General features: G+C 32.9%; 1 protein-coding gene across 4 annotated transcripts in view; it reads right to left on the reverse strand.

Annotated features, from left to right (window-relative positions):
• Positions 1-1,811: 1,811 nt before the first annotated feature.
• The window catches only part of LOC113104996 (eyes absent homolog 2-like), a 35,278-nt gene continuing 17,327 nt past the window's right edge, over positions 1,812-19,762 (reverse strand). For 2 of the 4 annotated variants that reach the window (XM_026266175.1, XM_026266170.1), the window contains exons 6-16: positions 18,788-18,864; positions 18,102-18,282; positions 16,898-17,037; positions 15,884-15,967; positions 12,690-12,779; positions 8,314-8,372; positions 6,826-6,986; positions 5,584-5,698; positions 4,375-4,496; positions 4,191-4,291; positions 1,812-3,204 (exon numbers count right to left, since the gene is read on the reverse strand). In XM_026266175.1, the coding sequence (XP_026121960.1) occupies positions 3,124-3,204; positions 4,191-4,291; positions 4,375-4,496; positions 5,584-5,698; positions 6,826-6,986; positions 8,314-8,372; positions 12,690-12,779; positions 15,884-15,967; positions 16,898-17,037; positions 18,102-18,282; positions 18,788-18,864 (1,211 nt within the window). In that variant the 3' untranslated portion in view covers positions 1,812-3,123. Of the gene's footprint in view, positions 3,205-4,184; positions 4,292-4,374; positions 4,497-5,583; positions 5,699-6,825; positions 6,987-8,313; positions 8,373-12,689; positions 12,780-15,883; positions 15,968-16,897; positions 17,038-18,101; positions 18,283-18,787; positions 18,865-19,762 lie in introns of those variants that run through there. The other 2 variants (XM_026266176.1, XM_026266177.1) reach the window with 2 other exon arrangements.

Below are 19,762 nucleotides of genomic sequence, written 5' to 3' on the forward strand. Positions count from 1 at the left end.
CGAATCATTTGAGTCAGTTTAGGGATTGCGAATCATTTGAATCAGTTCGGGAGTTCGAAGCGGGATCGCGAATCATTTGAGTCAGTTATGGGGATCGCGAATCATTTGAGTCAGTTTGGGAGTTCGGAGCGGGATCGTGAATCATTTGAGTCAGTTCGGGAGTTCAAAGCGGGTTCGCGAATCATTTGAGTCAGTTTGGGGATCGCAAACCATTTGAATCAGTTCGGGAGTTCGGAGCGGGTTCGCGAATCATTTGAGTCAGTTTGGGGATCGCAGATCATTTGAATCAGTTCGGGAGTTCGTAGCGGGATCGCGAATCATTTGAGTCAGTTATGGGGATCGCGAATCATTTGAATCAGTTCGGGAGTTCGTAGCGGGATCGCGAATCATTTGAGTCAGTTATGGGGATCGCGAATCATTTGAGTCAGTTTGGGAGTTCGGAGCGGGATCGCGAATCATTTGAGTCAGTTTGGGAGTTCAAAGCGGGTTCGCGAATCATTTGAGTCAGTTTGGGGATCGCAAACCATTTGAATCAGTTCGGGAGTTCGGAGCGGGTTCGCGAATCATTTGAGTCAGTTTGGGGATCGCAGATCATTTGAATCAGTTCGGGAGTTCGGAGCGGGATCGCGAATCATTTGAGTCAGTTATGGGGATCGCGAATCATTTGAATCAGTTCGGGAGTTCGTAGCGGGATCGCGAATCATTTGAGTCAATTCGGGAGTTCGGAGCGGGTTCGCGAATAGTTCGAGTCATTTCGGGAGTTCAAAGCGGGTTTGTGAATCATTTGAGTCAGTTTGGGGATCGCAAATCATTTGAATCAGTTCGGGAGTTCCGAGCGGGATCACAAATCACGAAAGATTCGCGCTCTTAAATTTTCAAATTGGCAATAACCTTTAATTCGTTACTGCCACCCTATGCCAAATGCCACCCTATGCCACCGCGGTAGATCCGCCCCTGGTTGCTACATATAATCACTTAATAATTGTATATTTTTACCACTGTACTGAACCTATTGCTCCATGTCTCTGTATATTAGAGGGCTGATAAGACTAGATATAGAGTAGAGTGTCATAAATATTTATTCTGTGTTTATTGCTTTGCCTTTTATTTTATTAAGTATATTTTATCTGTTAATACACCAAGTTGGTGCGCTAACATGCATGAAGTCATGCGACAGAAAAAAAGTGTTAATGTCTGTACCATATTTGATCACAACAAAAGAGAAACAAGTAGGAAGTATTTTTCTTTTTTTTGCAGTAAGAAAATTAAGCCCTTTTTTCTTAGATCAAGATTTGTTTACATTGCAATATGATGAAATCTAAGCACATTATAACCTAAATTCACATTACCTAAATGTAAAAAAACGAATTACAGCAATCTCTATCTATCTATCTATCTATCTATCTATCTATCTATCTATCTATCTATCTATCTATTTGAAAATATTAACTAATGTTATCATGAAGTGTGTGTATATATTTTATTTTTTTTCCAAATTAAATATTTGTATAAATTAATATATAAATATTACATTTACGTAATAAATGTTGTATTGTATGTCTTATAATTAAAAATAGGTGTTTAAATGTGCTTAATCGTTATAGAAATGGCATTTACAGATTTTTCAGTTTTCAAAAAGGCTTTGTTTTGTTTAGGCAAAATACAATTTAATTTTCCTTTTGATTTTAGAGTGAAATTTTGAGCTGAATATTTCTTTGTGAGATTCATGCCCTTAAAATGACATAGTGATGCATAACTGTTTATTCCACTTAACACAAGGCAAAAGCCGCTTTATGGAGGAGACTGGAGAATGAAATTAATTTATCTTTATTCTAGTATAGTAAGCCCAGAAATAATCAACAATAAAACCTTATATACAAATCATAGCGAACAGAAGAGGTTGTAAGAAGAGCACATGCAGGTCAGAGCGGCACATACAGTACAGTACAGTATATCAATTTGGAAAAAAGTAACAAATATACATCAGTAACAAACCTCATGATGTTCAGGCAAACTTCAGAGAGAAAGAGGAAGATAAGTCAGAAACTCACAGGACACTGACATTCATAAGTTAATCATGTCTTTTCTTTTTAGTACCAGTAGCAGTATCATTTACTACAATACTTGGGCTAATTTAATGGTTAGTTCATTTTTAAATCACGTCAGGGGTTTCCATTAAAATAAGTGGATTTGCAGTACTCAGTACTCAAAAAGTGAAGGGGTTAGTTTTTCTGCAGTTTTAGTACAAATCTTATTTTTAATGCATTTTTATTTAATTAACATATATTGGATTATTCCTGCGTATGGTGCAATATTAAATAAATTTTGTATGATATTGCAAGAAAAATCTCAGTTCTGATTACATAAAATGATCAAATCTTTTATTTTATTTTTCTCTTCACGTTTCTGTACTTCATACATGATTTAATGTGGTAAGAATTGTAAATCGTATTTTTTTTTATGCTAAAATCTTCTATTTTTACTGCCCTTTCATCCTCAAAATGGGTTGTTTCAGAATGCCTATGTTCAGAAAACAATACTAACAAACTTTCCAGCATACTGCACCCTTTACACTGTATACTGCTTACTATAAAAAATAGCACACATTTTGCATTATGATAAACATTTCAAACAGTAGTTGGCTGCATTATTGTCACCATGACTTTTTGTGGGAATGATTTTCATTATTTAGCAGTCGGAAGATGAGCTGTAAAAAGTCAAGTGCATTGCATTCTGGGATATCCATGCGTTGTGTTCCACTTTCATCTGGATTTCTGCACAAACAAAATGCACACACTGTGCACGGTATATATACAGTATATACTGCAGAAATAGCATGAGTAGTGTGATAGTATGTCATTCCGAACACAGGCTTTCTGAATCAGTCGCTGAAGGGTCTTTGTTTTCAGTGCAGTGCTGTTGTGAGGAAAAGTGAGTGAATGAAAGAGCTGAGCCTCTCAGGTGGAGCGCGAGAAAAAGACAAGAGCGTTTTTCTTGGATTGATTTGAAGCAAACGTTTCCAGTAAGATTGCTGCTCCCTGCTGATTGGTCCTGCAGTTCTTGGCTGGGTCATGTGATTCGGGGGGTGGGGTGGGGAGAGCGCAGATGGACAGATGCTGCCCTCTAGAGGTAATCCAGCTCAAGTGCATGACTCAACGCCTCCAGATCCGCCCGACACGTCACTCTCCAGAACGGCATGTTCTTCTGCAGGACATCACAAAATAACATTACAGTTTAATTAATGATACCTAGCAGTAGATGATATTACAGAAAAAGTAACCATGTAAGGGCATATGTTTATGCATGCATGTATGGATGTACTGTATTTAAAGGATTCCCACTTTTTAAATACTTTTTTTTTTTTACTTATAAAAAAAAAAAAAGATATATTTAAAAGGATAAGGACTTTAGTGTATAATTGTGTGTGAATTGCAATATAAATGATAATAATAAAAAGATACAAGTACAAGACAAGTACAATTTAATATAAATATAGATGTTTAAATATTATAAAAATATTTATAAAAACTGAATATTAAAATAAATTCTAATATAAATTATATTTACATATTTTTAATAGAAATTATAATAAAATATAATATTACAAAATAAAATCATTATAATACAAATTAATATAAATAAATGATATATTTTAATATTTTAACATATTAATAGTATCGAATAGTATAACAATTTATTGAATTATAATTAAAAAGTCATTAAAATGGTATTAATATAATACAAATTAAAATTAAATAAATATAAAAGCTAATTCTAATAAAAGTGACTGAATTATATAATATATTTTAATATTTTAAAATTAATAATATTGAATAGTATAACAATTTATTGAATTATAATTAAAAATGTTATTAAAATGTTATTAATATAATACGAATTAAAATTAAATTAATATAATAGCTAATTCTAATAAAAGTGACTGAATTATGAAAATAAAACTAGTATTATTACAAATACAACTATCTAAATATATCATGTTTAATACCTTAAAAGTAATATTAATATTTTAATAATATATAGATCTTTATTATTTTCAAATGTATATGGTTTTTTGTTGTTGGTGGTGCCAGAAACAGTATTGTTAGTAAAAAGAGGACATGTTTATTTTGTATTTATTTTTAATTTAATAACACTCATTCAGTGTGTGTTTTGCCGTTATTCCTTCATACCTTCTTGGCGACCGTCTCCTCCTCGACTCCATCTCCTACAACCACATACACGGCTCTCCGACCAAACCTCTGGGTCACGCGCTCAAAGCAGCTTTCTTTACCTAACACAGACACACAACGCTAACAATTCAGTTTCTAGATCAGGAAAACTTTCTGAAATGCAGCGTTGGAAGAGGCAGCCAACCTGTTTTGGTGGCACTGTAGATGTTCTCGATGGGAAAAGCTCCTCCGAGCCCATAGAGAAGTACTTTGGAGAGCGCTGGAATCAGCTGCGTGGTGGTGACCATCACATTCACACAGTTCGGTCTGTGAGAGGAAGCAGATGAAGGATTCTTAAAGGAATACTGCAGTCATAAATAACAAATCTGGGCTGGATTTAGTTTAGCTGTTTCTCTGTAAAAACATACAAAGCTTTGATGGAGAAAAAAAAAAGGATGATTTTTAATGGAAGCTTATTTCAGCCATGGAATAAAAATAGAAAAACTTAATTTCGAAATAAACTCACATTTGCAAAATATAATCTCAGAATAGTTTGATTTAAAGTCAAAACTGCATTTAAAACTGCAAAAAATAAACAATTGCAAAATATAACTAAATTGCATAAATACAAACTCATAATTGCAAGATATAGAGTAATCGCATACAGTATTTGTGAAATATAACTCATAATCGCAACACATAACATAACAAAACTGCAAGATTTAATCTCATAATTGCTAAATATAAACTCATAATTGCAAGTCCAAATTGGGAGATGTAAACTTGCAATTGCAATAAATAAAATAAAAATGAGAATTGCAACAACAACAACAACAAAAACAGCTATAATTTTTTTATTCCATTGTGAAAAAAAAAAAATTATGAGATGTAGATTTAAGATTTCTAAAACAAAGCAGATAAAGCAGAATTTTATTATCCTGCGGTGAAAATAAACTCCTGTAGTTTTTATCGTATGACTTCAGACAACTTGAAATACAGTGCACTGTTCTTATGGACTACATTTACGATGGCTTTTAGCTCTTTTTGGATCTTGACAGGTTCTGGTCACTACCTAGATTTCATTAAAAAGCAGCTCGGATGATCTGCTAAACGTCAATAAGTAAAATAAGTCATGAGACAGAAATGTGTTGGCAAATGGAGTGCTATTAATCATCATATGTCAGTGTCATCAATCTTTGATGCTGACAGTGCGCTTCTCTTGCCAAAACCCATTATGTTTGACTGACACAAAACTGCTGTAACTTGCTGTAAAGTAAGTCTATTGTTAAAGGAATATTCCAGATTCAGTATCAGTGGCATGCTGTGGATTACCACAGAAGGTAGTTTCTTGTTTATTTAAGCTGGAAGAGTGCAGTAATGAGCGTCTGTGTTATGGTATGTGTGATGTGTTCACCTGGAGTTGATGAGAGCGAGCGCTTTGAGTGCCTGCGTCAGCCACAGATCCGTCAAAACCTCCATCTCCCGCCTCAGCTGAAGCCACTCTTCCCGCTTCGGACTGCCCAACAAACCTGCAAAACAACCAAGATCCAGCGGATCATCGCACTGAAGATTCATGCATCAAACCAATTCATGAATGCTGCTTCTGAGAATCCTAAAGTAACCGGCTGGCCACGAATTCCAGTGATTTTACAGCGTTGTTTGGCACCAGTGTAACAACACATAGTCTTGAGTGACTTACTGCTTTTATAACCACAACAATAAACTGATGTACAAATAATTGTTTTTTTTTTCTAAATAATTTAATATTCAATCATATTTAATAAGACTTTCATGAAATACAGACACTTTCTTTCTTCTAAATAAAAAAGGCAATAATATGATTTACAACAAATACTTAGGTTTATACAAAATATTTTAATATTAAATCATATTAGAATTTTTTTAAATAGAGGCACTTTTGTTATAGTGTTTTTTTTACTTCTTTTTTTGATTTAATTTTTAATTTTAATATTTATTTTATAGTGTTTTTAATTCAAAACCTTTTATTATATTTCATATAAGGGTCAAATTAAAAGTGCATTTAAAACTTTTTACCATGGCTTCATCATATATTTTGACTTCATTTCAAAGAACTGAAAATCCATATAAAAATGTTTTACCTATTAAATATGTAATTTGCATTAGATTGTTACAAATTACAACTGGCCAATTATATAGATTTTTTTAAATACAGTTTTTATTTTCTAAAATCCAACCCTGCCAAAGAAGCCATTAACTTAAACACCCAATTTTCCATATATATATATATATATATATATATATATATATATATATATATATATATATATATATATATATATATATATATATATATATATATATATATATATATATATATATATATATATATATATATATATATATATATATATATATATATATATATAATAACTGGGTGGTTCTTGCAGCTGGTTCTTGGGTCTAACTGTACAGTGTTTATGTTTGATGCATTAATATAAAAGTCAACTGATACGGGTTTACAGCTGTGTGTACTTCAGCTCTTTTACAACGGCTCCCAGCACGATTCGATCAGATTTGAGAACAGGATCTGTCTGTTGTGTACTAGTCTTTTCTGGCCCTGATTATGCTTGTACTCATAGCAGGGGTGTGGAGCGCTGCAGGGGTCTCTTCTTACCTCCTACATTGTTCTTGTAGGTGTTGTAGATCTCTTTGACTCGACGGTAGCGGAAGGCAAGTTTCCTCATCCAGTCGACCCCGCCGTGAACACCTGAGCCCAGGCAGAGCGTGCCTCCACCTGCTGGACTCTGGAAGCCATCCGTGCCAAAGTTATACGTGCTGCAAGTACAGACACACACACACACACACACACACACATGGTCAGCTTCAGATCCGCTCCACAACTCCAAGCACTGTTTCTCCTGACACGCTCCTAAAAGTCTGATTAATATCCATCGTAAAAAGTCTGGAAGCAGAGAGAGAGTCTGCCTACAAACTCTGATAAGAAACTATAATGTTTGATAACCAGTGTGTCTTCATGACATTATGTTAAAGATATAGCTCAACTAAAAATACAATTTATCAGGAGATTTGATTAAAAAAAGGTCCCTGTTTCTTTTTCATATTCAGCATCAGTTCATCTTCAGTGAGCAAATAAATAAATAGGAGGAAAAAATCTGTAAAGTAAAAAATAAATAAAAATAAACTAAATAAATAAAATATATTTTTTAATAAATTAAATAATAGAATGTTTACATCATTTAATATGTTTATGGATAAACAGTAAAAAAGTGTTTTTGTTATTTTTACAAAATTTTTACACTTTTTCACAAAATATTGCTGTTTTTTCACAAATAAATTGAAAAAATAAAATCAGTAAATTTCAGTAAAACCAATTAAAAATGAAAAAATAAACTGAGCTTAATATGTAAAAAATAATATTCAGTACATTTTAGTACTAAAATCAATTAAATAATTTAAAATAAATTAAAATAACATTTAATAAATCAAAGACTGCTTCTACTTTTTGGAGTATTTTTGTACTTTACAAAATAGCGATTACAAAATATTCCTGTTGCTTTTTTAATATAGGATCAATTCATAGTAAATAAATAAATTGCAATAAATAAATAATTTAAAATAACAAAATCATATAGAGTAGACTGTTTTTATACATTGTCTGAGTATTTTTTCTCCTTTTCGAACTTTACAAATATTCCTGTTTCTTTTTTTTTCATATAGGATCAGTTTATAGTGATTAATAAAAAAAAAAGGACCAAAAATAAATTTTGAGTAAAAATCGAACATTTAAAAAAAATAAAAAATAAATAAAGGATATTCACAAAATTGCTTATTTTAAGACTGCTTTTATGGCACTTTTTTGAGTATTAAAATGGTGAGTAAATAATGACAGAAATGTATTTTTCAGAGGACTGCTCATTTAATAACTCTGTAGACGTGCTCTTAAACGTGTGATTAATGTCCATCATAAAACGTCTGGAAGCAGAGCGAGGGCTTGCCTCAAAACTATGATCAAAACCAACCAGGTTTAATACTCAATATGTCAGCAGCATGAACTACAGGATCCCTTTATGGCACATAATATCTGTTTTATTGGGAATGCTCATATTGTTGCTCGAGATAGATGAAGGAAGTCATACTCTACCTCAAGTCCTGCCCGTTGTCATCCGAGGCCACATCATCGATGTGAACTTGGTCACATTCCTGGGAAATGAAAAGAAAGCAGATACGCATGAGGCGGATATACGTTACAGCCGTGTAAAGTGATGTACTGTGTATAGACAGGTTCACCCGCCGCCGAGCCTCAGGGAACGATGGTGAGAACAAGAGTGAAATATTAAAAAAGACAAACAACGAAAAATTTAAACAGGCCACTGCGACCCAAGACATCCAGGCGCCTTTAACGCCGGAGGGTAAAATATCAGAAAGATGGCAGACAGAACATGATATTGGATGTTAATTAACGCTTTTGTCTTGGCTGGGTTTGTGCGTACGGCTGCCAACACACTAATTGCGTTGTGCGACGCATAAGCTGAACATCTGCTCTGTTCTCCAGATCATTATCTAGCGTGCTGTTTTAGCAACATATGCAAATTTGATAAAAAGTTGGATTCGAACTCACAAAAACAATTGCTCAGCCTTCAGCCCTGACAAAACACATTCATGCTCTAACTATTGTTTTTCATATTTTCATAGATATGACTCAACACATCATGTTTATCTTAATAATATCATGTTGCCGACCTCCCACTGACTTCTGTTGTTCTTTAAATACTTTAATTATATTTTCTCATTTTTTCTTTTTTTTTAACAGAACTAGACTTTCACATACACCATATATATTTCTATATACACTGCTTTTTTTAACAGAAGTAGACGTTCATTGTGTTTTTTTAAAGGTTTTTTTATTAAAACGTTTTGGAGCAGTTATTTGAAATATGATATATTTTTTAAACATTATACATTTCTTTGGTATCAAATTACTGTGCCCTTGCTGAATAAAAATATTTATAAAAAAAAAACTCCTCTTCTATCTTCTCTTCTACACTTTATCAAACATTAATTTAACAGTGTCTATTTACACTAACTCCGCCCACTAACGTGTGATTGAGCTTGTCAACACAACAAAAGATGACTTGATTGTTTCCAGTGATGAATGTTTTCCATCTTAGAAACAGAGAGATTGATGAGACGAGAGAAGAGAGATTGATGTCAAATTTACCATCCCTCCCATAGACACTGCATTAGAAACACTCTCGCATTAGCATTTTTCTTTTTTTTTTCTTTTTTGTAATTTGATGCAAAGATGATATAATACAAAGAATAGTGTTAAATAAAAAATATTTACGATTTACGATGCTGATGACCCTTAAATGCATCATCACAGTCTTCTGAAAAGAGACCATTGTACCAATAATGTGACATCCATTTAATCATTTGAAATAACATTATAATTTACACTCAGTACATCATTATTGCATTCTGTTTTATAATGCACTTCAATACTGAGGTGTAAATAATTGCCAATATTTGCAATTAGTTGCAATCTATAACTATTTGCACTTAGTGTAAATAAAATATCACAAAAAAATACTGCTCTTTCCACTGTGTAGATAGAATCCATTGTTATTTACACTTAGTGGAAATAAATGCTGCCTTAATTTAAGTTTTCTCATAAAATATGTTTCTAGTAATTTAAAACAATTGCAATACTAAAACTAAGTCAATAAAAGAAATATATTTATTTGAGGTTGAATTTTTTTTAAACATTATTGATCTCTTTGGTATCACTTTTAACCACTTTAAAGTGTCTGTCCTTAATAAAAAATATTAATTTACCCCCCCCGCCCAAAAAAAAAAAAGTTTCATTATAGCTATAGTTTTAGTTGGATACGTTGTCTACCAAACATTATTTTTTGTCAGAATATTTCTAGTAAAAATAAATACATTTAAATAACATAATGAAAGAATAATAATACAATAATTCCATTGCTTTGTTGTTGTTGTTCTTTTTCTTTTAATGCTTGACAGACGTGGTCACTCTTGAACAATTGTGCTATTCTCTACCGAACATTACCTCATTTTTATTTATTTTTTATTATTAATTAAAGCATTAAATGACCAAGTTAGGCCATTAATGATGTGTAGTTCTAAGCTGTTGCCCCTGTGCAGTCATTCAGTTCCCCAGATGACAAGTTTGAATAGACTGAACTCTCAGTGTTTGAATGCTTGGACTATTTGAGGGCAATTAAAGAACAAGAGGGAAGGGGGCCGACATTAAAACCTGCTCAAGAAATAATGGTGTGTGTGCCCTCCACCCGTGGGTTGTTGTTCCTCCCCGGGACAAATTTTCTTTTCAGTGGCAGCCACACACCCCTAATTAAGACCTCAGGTGCTGTCAGGGTTTCTGCTGCACCCCCTCCAAAGCTTTTAGAGAATCTAATCCCTCTTTTCTTCACGCAGAGGGCAAACCCAGGTCTTTCACACACTGACTCTGCATTACTTTTCAACAAACACACATAAACAGCTCTAAATTCACTTTTGAAATAAATAATACATATTTCGCTAACACTTTATAATAACTGAATGCTATTAATCATTAGTTAAGCATTAGGAAACAGTTAATTCATCATTTATAAAGCATTAATAGACATTTATAAGCAGTTTATAAAAACAGATATAAATGCTTTATACCTGATTTAAAAGCATATCTATAATGTATTTAATAATTGGTTTTTCATACTTTATTAATGATCAATTTATGATTTCTAAATTAAGTATAGCATTATTTACACACCAGTTATTAAGGAGTTGTCAGTGGTTCATAAGATCACTTAAAAATTGTAAGTAAATGATTAATAAACTATTTAAATGTGCATTCATACATCTTTTATTCAGACTTATAGTAATAGTTACTTATAGTGTTAATAAATGGTTTATTAACATGTATTTCTACTGTAATTCAGGGTTAATTCATGTAGTTGTTAGTTAACTATTTTTGTGAGCTCATCTAAAGTGAGGACTATTTATGCCTTGTAAAGCTTTTACAAATGAGATTTAAAGGCTGTTAATATTTCTATGTTCTGTATCACTGTGTTGTGTTTGTTTCTGTTTTTTGTTTAGAAGATAACTGAGCCTTTAAATATCCTTTATAAATGCTTTACAAGGCATAACTAGTCCTCACTTTAGACGAGCTCACATAAATAGTTAACTGACCACTACTAAATGCTTTATAACTACCTGAATTTACTACATTTCTTGTAATCTTAATGAATCACTGGCAACTCCTAAATAACTGGTTTGTAAATAATGCATTTTCTCAAACATTGAGAAATGATAAATTGATCATGAATAAAGTATGAAATTACACATTATAGATATGCTTTTAAATCAAGAATAAAGCATTTATATCTGTATTTATAAACTGATTATTACTGTCTATTAATGCTTTATAAATTATGAATTATCTGTTTACTAATGATTAATTAATGATTAATAGTGTGCAGTTATTATAAAGTGTTACCCATATTTCTTATCAGCTATGAATACGTGTTTTGCCGAAGTCTTCTGCTCATCAAGGCTGCATTAATTTGATTAGCAAAACTTTAAAAACAGTGATTTATTACTACGATGTAATATAATTGTTTTCTATTTGAATGTATTGTAAACAGTCATTGATTCCTGTGATCAAAGCATAATTCTTCAAGTCTTAAATGTCACATTATCTTCAGAAATCACTCTAATATGCCGATTTGCAGCTCAAGAAATATTTCTGATTATTATCAATGTTGAAAACAGTTATGCTGCTTCTTGTTTTTGAGGAAACTGTGATGCATTTGATTTTTCAGGATTCTTTGATGAATGTAAAGTTGAAAAGAACAGCATTTTATTTGAAATAGAAGTCTTGTATAGCATTATAAATATCCTTAGTGTCACTTTTGATTAAATTAATGCATCCTTGCTGAATAAAATGACACAATTCTTTTTGAAAATCTTTAAATGGTAATGTACATATTTTTAAGTAGTCTTTATGATGAGTTATTTAGCTGTTTCTATGCATAATTGTGAAAAAAGCACAGCCAGTTTCAACAGCTATCAGATAAACACAAGGACACATCATGATTTCTTCCTCATATTTTGGTCTGGGTGGTTTAATGTGAGGAATATTACAAGAATGTGTCAACTCATGGAGTTCAAAAAACAACAAACAACAACAACAACAAAAAAACAGCAGGAACTATTTTAAATATGGTGAATTATAATGCACTACGACATCAAATTAGTAAACACATTAAAGAAATGGTGACGTGAGAGGAGACAATTCCTACCAATAAGAGAAGTTCATTATCTGGATTACTTGATTCTGATTGGCCAGTTTTATTTATGAATTAACATTGAACATTTGTGTTAGTTTCGTGTCTCATATCTATCGATCACATCCAATGCTGAAGTCCAAAATAAGAGTGTTTGGCATAAAATGAAAAAAAGAAGTGATTTTGTTGATTCTGATGTTCGGCTCACCTCCAGGTCGTTGAAAAACAGACGTGAATCGGCCAAGTTGAAGATCATCTCCTCCATCCACAAGCCTAGAGACACAGCCTTGCCAGAGTCCTGGATCAAAACACAGAAAGCACATCAATACAGGTGACGATTGCGTTCTCTCAGTCAGAGAGGGAACGTGTGGTGCAACAGGTTTTTGTCCAACAAGAATGCAGATCACTGTGCTTTCAATCAGAAGCGTGTCAAACTACGTCTCCTTCTCTTGTTTTCTCTTCATGTTGTAGGTGAAGCTAACATAAGCTAATGCATTGTGTGCTGCGGCTCAATGCCAGCTGCGTAACTAGCCTCTAACTCCTCCGTTTGGCAGCGGATCAAGCTGTAGGTGTCAGCCAGAGGTTAGAGTCAGATTAACAACGAAACGGCTCTTCCTCTTCGCCTAATCATTGTCAGCACAGGAGCTGTGAGTTTGTCCTGCTTTAATTAAGATAATAACCTGTAATCTGCCGTCATGAATGGATGACTTCATTACAGGGGGCAGTCAAACACAGAATAATAGATGCACCACTTTAGAATTACGAATGAACATTTGAGAATGGGTTTTTAGGAAGGACTGTAGTGAAGTTACGACATATGCTATTAAAAAAAAAAAAAAAAAAAAAAAATTGGGATGAAATGCATTTGTAAATATGAAATCTATCTATCTATCTATCTATCTATCTATCTATCTATCTATCTATCTATCTATCTATCTATCTATCTATCTATCTATCTATCTTTTCTTATTATAAAAATATTGAATTAATAATTTTGAATAATTTCCTGAATATTTTGGGTTATTTTTTTTATTATTTTTTTATGCCAAAAATCATTAGGATATTAAATAAAGATCATGTTCCATGAAGATATTTAGTAAATTTCCTACTGTTAATATATAAAAACAATTTTTGATAAGTAATATGCATAGCTAAGAACTTCATTTGGACAACTTTAAAAGCAATTTTCGCCATATTTCGATCTTTTTTTGCACCCTCAGATTCCAGATTTTCAAATAGTTATATCTCAGACAAATGTTGTCATATCATACATCAATGGAAAGCTGATTTATTCAGCATTCATGCGATTTATAAATGTCAATTTGGAAAAAAAAATACCCTTATTTATGGTTTTGTGGTTTAGGGTAGCATTTGTAATTTAAGTTTTGTGAATGGGAATTCCTCTTTTGCTGTCTTATAAGCCGTGTGTTATATCGAATTTGCAATCTTGGTTTCACGTTTTACAAGAACAGATAATAGTCTGTTTTGCTTAAATCCATACACCTTCCACTTGTTATGACTACAACAAAAAATTAATTTATTGTTATTCTTAATTAAAAAGCACAACCATAAAACAGTAGGCTATATTGACAAACTAGCTTACATAACGTTTATTAACAAAAACAAATAAGACAAAGTAAAAGAATGTTTAGAAAACCAAGGAATTAAATAAATAAAACAACAAAAAAATTAAAGAAAGCCTCCATAGCGTAACATGAGGTAAACAGCAAAGATAAAACGCTTTTCAAAACAAAAACAAAAAGTAAAACTAAACTGTGTTAATGAACACAAATTAGCAAACGGGTGTCTTTGATCACCCTGAGAGGTTCTGCTTTCAGTAGGTCGAGTCTCGCTTTTGGCCAATCAGTCCAAACAGTGATGAGCTTATGGCTTTGACATAAAGTACATATAAAAAAGTGTGTTAAATATCCTGTTACTTAAAGATGCGAAATCTGAGCCAATGCAATGTTTGTCTCTTTGTCTGTCTGTAAGCGGCTTTGTCATGACACACATCAAACTTGTTCCTATTTAACTCAAGCCCAATTCTAGTTTCATATGGATGTTTTCTTTGATTTGCTATCTCCAGTGGATTCCTGCCGCAGTAATAAGCTACTCCGGAGCCTTTTTCCTGGATCTGAAATTAGACACATTAGTCACGGCAACATTTCTGCAATCCTCAAAAAGAAAAGTCCAAAGATCTGCGTGCTCGAGACGGCCAGGAGTTTCTCAGTCTCTTATGTGTCACGTCAAATCCGCAAGGGATCGTGGGAATTCAAAATAGATTGCGGGCCAAGAAAAAGAAACATGACCATTGTTTCTCCATCAGCTGCCTGCATGAGATTGCGTAGAAGTTCATGAGCCGTCAATCAAACCAAAACGTCTGCAGCCGAAGGAGCGTCGTTATATCTTTCACTGTTCATTTAGTTCTTCTGCATTTACTGTCTGCTGACGACGTTACTGTGGAACAGCTGTGGAACATATTTATTTATTATGAAAGAAATCATGAGGGACTTTTGTTGCTGCTAACTTTTAGGGCTTTAAATGGATTCAAATCAAACAAATGTGATTTGTACGCATTTAAATTTTTGCTGAAATTTATTCAGCTGTTTATATGATATATAAACCACCAAGCGATGGTAAGATTAATATTTTTATTCAGTTGCGATGCATTAAATTGATTAAAAAAAGTCTGTTTCAAATAAATTTTAAATTTTAATTTTCAAAAATACTGACAAAATGAAATGCATCATGGTTTTCACAAAAATACGAAGCAGCACAACGGTTTTCAACATTAATAATAATAATCAAAAATGTTTCTTGAGCAGCAAATCAGAATGATTTCTGAAGATCATGTGACACTGAACACTAGAGGAATGATATAGATACAGCTGATAAAATACAGCTTCGCATCACAGAAATAAATTACATTTTAAAATATATTCACACATGAACTAGCTTTTTTATATTATAATAATATTTTCCTGTTTTTACTGTATTTGTGATCAAATAAATGCAACATTTGTAAGCATAATAGACTTTAAAAACATTAAAAAGCTTTCTGACCCCAAACTTTTGAATGATATTGTAAATAAGGTGAAACACAGATTCCTACGTAATATTTATATTTTGTATTAAATCAAATTTTGTATTAAATATATATATAATGTTATATTTAATACAAATATGATATATAATATTATATATATATAGTTATAAATATATATGCTATTTTTGTTTGAATTTAAAACTAGTACTGTTATTGTTAAATAGAATTACACATAACCACATTACAGATTTAATACAAATACAAATTTGCCACCCAAAAATATTTTTTTCGTTTTTTTCTTCCAAAACTAAAGCCATGTGAAGTTGAGTTGTGTGAGTGGAAGAACTGGTTTGTACCTTGCCGAAGCGTGTGGAAAATGTCCCCGTCAGGAGCGAGTGGAAAATAATGATGGTCTCATCCAGGTCCCAAATAAACACTCTCTATACACACACACACACACACACACACACACACACACATGATGAGAATGAGCACAAATATAATCTGCTTACTCATCAAGAAAGGTATTTACTCCAAAACACTGCACATTATCTCAGTGCTGTGTTCATGATAATAATTGCTGATAATCTTAATAGGTTCAGCCTTATTTCACAGTTTGAGGGCAGACAGGCAACGCTCTGAATCCATTGTTCATAAACATTTTACATTTTATTTGTCTGGTAATCAAATACCCATATCAATATTTTAATATAAAGCATTGAAAAATAAATGGAGTTGAATCAATGGAGCAAAGAATACATTATTTAAATTAATCATTTTACTTCAGTCTCCTTTTTAGTTAGTAGAGTTTTGAAGCTTTTATTGCTCTTATTTGTTTATTGTATGCAGAAGATTAACTCAGACATTCTGCTAAAAATCCATCCGACACTCATTCAGGTTTGGAGAAACATAAGGGTGAGTAAATAATGACAAAATGTTCATTTTGGGTGAACTGTCTGTTTAAACAATAAATCGCATCCAAAATAAAAGTTTTTGTTTACATCTGATATGTATTTGTATTGTGTTTATTTATTATGCATATATAAATACACACACATACAGTATATATTTTGAAAACGTTTACGCGTACATTCATTTATATTTTACATTATATATACATATATTTAATATATAAACATAGCATATTTTTCTTAAATATAAACATGCATGTGTTTGTATTCATATATGCCTGATAAATATACACAGTACACGCTCATATATTATGTAAACAATAACTTTTATTTTGGATGGATTAAGCGTTTGAATGAGGTTTTTGTCAGACATCATTACACAACTCTGGGTTGGTTGTGAGAGTAATCCCTTCGTGCCGAAGCACAGGAATCTTAATGAAAGGGACACAGCGTCTGTACCTCAATGTCAGAGTCCAGAGGGGGGACGGGGTCATTGGCCCTCTTCCTGCCTCTCAGCTTCCCATCAGAGCTGCGTCTCGCTGGAGCGCCTTCCTGCTCCTTTCCTGGAGTCGGAGGACTCGTGGGAGCACGGTACTCTGCTGTCACACACACACACACACACGTGCATGTGATGACATGTCATTTACATACAGACATACAACCTTTTAAATACTTCAATACCAGGGAAAATAGTCCTGAAAGTTTCACTTTAGCACTATTGTATTAAATACTTAAGTACATCACACATAATAAGTCATATACTTTGCACTATTTTTCAAATATAGCATAATTTGGCTACTTTAATGTTTTGTAGTATCTTTGTAACATTAAAACTTTGTTTTACATTACTATAAATTACGTATATAGACAGACATTTTTCTATATATAGACTCGATATAGATTGGATATATAGACTATATAAACTTTAGTCAGACTATAGTTCATAGAAATGTTTCCATTTTGCAAGTTGGCACTCTAAATATATGTGCCACTTTTCATAGTATTTATTGTTTTTTTTTCAGACAATTTTTTATACTCATTTTTCTACATATTTAGCATTTTATACTATTTTGCATTGGAATTTCTTAAGTATTCCCTACATTCAGCTAGATATTAAATCTAGATAATAAAGCAACTTCAAAAATGTTTTTTGAAGTCTGTTTTAGAAAGTGTACTATTTGTTTTGTGTATATATGTATACACACATATAACTTTTTCTCTATAACTTTTTCATACTATTTTCATACTATTGAGCTTTGCTTTATACTCAAATTGCATATACTGTACAGAGAGACAGACGGATAGTAATACTTTTCAAACCAATTAAAATATTTTCAGAAATATAATTCATATTACTTTTCATAATATTTTTCATAGTATTTTCATAAATATTCAATATTTTTTACTCAGAGTACATTTTGAGGAAAACATAGTAAATCAGATATTTCAATAATTGATATTTCAACTTTATTTATATAAATATTTCACATACCTTTTTTTTGAAATTTTTCAAACTTTCATATACTTTTTCATACTAATTTTTCATAATATTTTAAATATTTTTCATAATATTTGTCATACTATTTTTAATAAATACTCCCTATATCTAATATAAAAATAACACACTGTTAATCAGCTTCATACTTTTCCCCATAGAGCTCACCTGTGTGTGATTCCGGGCTGTGATTGGTCGATACAGCGGGATGATCTGTGTGCTGATAGGGTATCGCCGTGGCGATGGCTGAGGGTGTGATATTGCTGGTTGTGATGTATGGGCTGTTGTAGTGTGTGTTGTAGTATGGCGAATATTGACTTTGGCTGTAGCTAGAATACGCTGAGAAGTCCTGATGGAGACAATGACATGAATGAATCATCTCATACTGCTAGCCTACAAATTACTTTCTATGCCTTGTTTTGTCTAAACCCCACTGCAGCATTCATTGATGGTTGGCTAATACACAGTGGAAGACTATATATGACTATAATGTACTCAAAATGCCATGGTTTTATCATTTAAGGCATGCCGCTTTTTTTTTTTTTTTTTTTTTTTTTTTTTTTGGCAAAGGTACAACCAGTGTTGCCAAGTCCACAGTTTTCCCACGGCATTGGGCTAATTTAACACTGTTGCTGCAGGGTGCTGCAAATTTCAAAAATATTTAATTTTACCCCCAGAGCATGATTTCTACCAGTGGACCGCTCAAAATGTGATTGGGCTATTTTTGAGTAGCAATTTGGGGGGTTTTGTAGTGCAAATCTGGCAACCCTGGATACAACATATATCAGTCTCCAAGGGTGATTGTAGTCCATCAGCAAAGGTGCTGTGTGATGCATTTTCCTAATTTGACCCACCTGCTGAGCAGGACTGAACGGTGTTGAGCCTGTGATGCTGTTCGCACCCTGGAAAATTCCAGAAGAAATGCTGCCGCCTGGAAAAGAAGCACAAAGCTAGTTTAAGAGCGTACATCGAGCTGACTGTGGTAAAGATACTCCAAAGCGCACGATCCAACACAAACACAACGCAGGAAACACGACAGGCAGTGGCCGAGGAACGTCTGGTGAAATATAGACATGTTAAAAAGACCCAGAGAAAGTCTGCTTGATATATGACTAGAAAAACAGTTGAGGTGAGAAAGGGCAGTGTGGAGCCCAGAGCAAATCCGTCTCCGTTATCGGACTTTCAGAGTCTGAATGTCTTTCTCCAGGCCTGTCTAGTTCCCTTTTTTCTGTCTCGTTCTCTTCATATTCCTGCTCGTTGGCTTTCTGAAACCCGCCCTAGATAAATGAGTGTGTCAAAACAGCACCAAATCTCCAAGGAAGCAAGCGAAAAGCCTTCAAAGGCGGAGAGAGGGAAGTGGGCGAACGCCGGGGCCGTGTTTCTGATTTTCTCCACAGCGGTGAAACGCGAGGACCTTTGGCACCCGGAGAAGGGTTATTTATTTCATGCTACAGCGGGTCTCCTGTTGGAATTCGTCTATAAATCAAACGAGACCGGCGAGATGTAGTGCGTTTTCCCAGACCCATTAGAAATCCATCCATTTCACAAGCAGACAATTGTACAGTAAATGATGTCTCGGGATGCTTATGAATAACCGCAAATCCCTCCCATACATTATAGATTATATTATCTGCCACAGCACTAATAACTCATTGATTACGCTAATTAGACAGACAGGAAGTAGATGTCTTGTGCTTTATGACTTTGAATGTCTGAACAGAAAAATCTTTGGGATCAGTGAGAGTTTAATGTTTTTTAAAGATGTCTCTTCTAGTCGCCAAAGCTGCTTTTATTTGACTAGAAATACATTAATATTGTGAAATAGTTTT

The sequence above is a fragment of the Carassius auratus genome, chromosome 6, assembly GCF_003368295.1.
Source record: "Carassius auratus strain Wakin chromosome 6, ASM336829v1, whole genome shotgun sequence".
Classification (NCBI taxonomy): domain Eukaryota; kingdom Metazoa; phylum Chordata; class Actinopteri; order Cypriniformes; family Cyprinidae; genus Carassius; species Carassius auratus.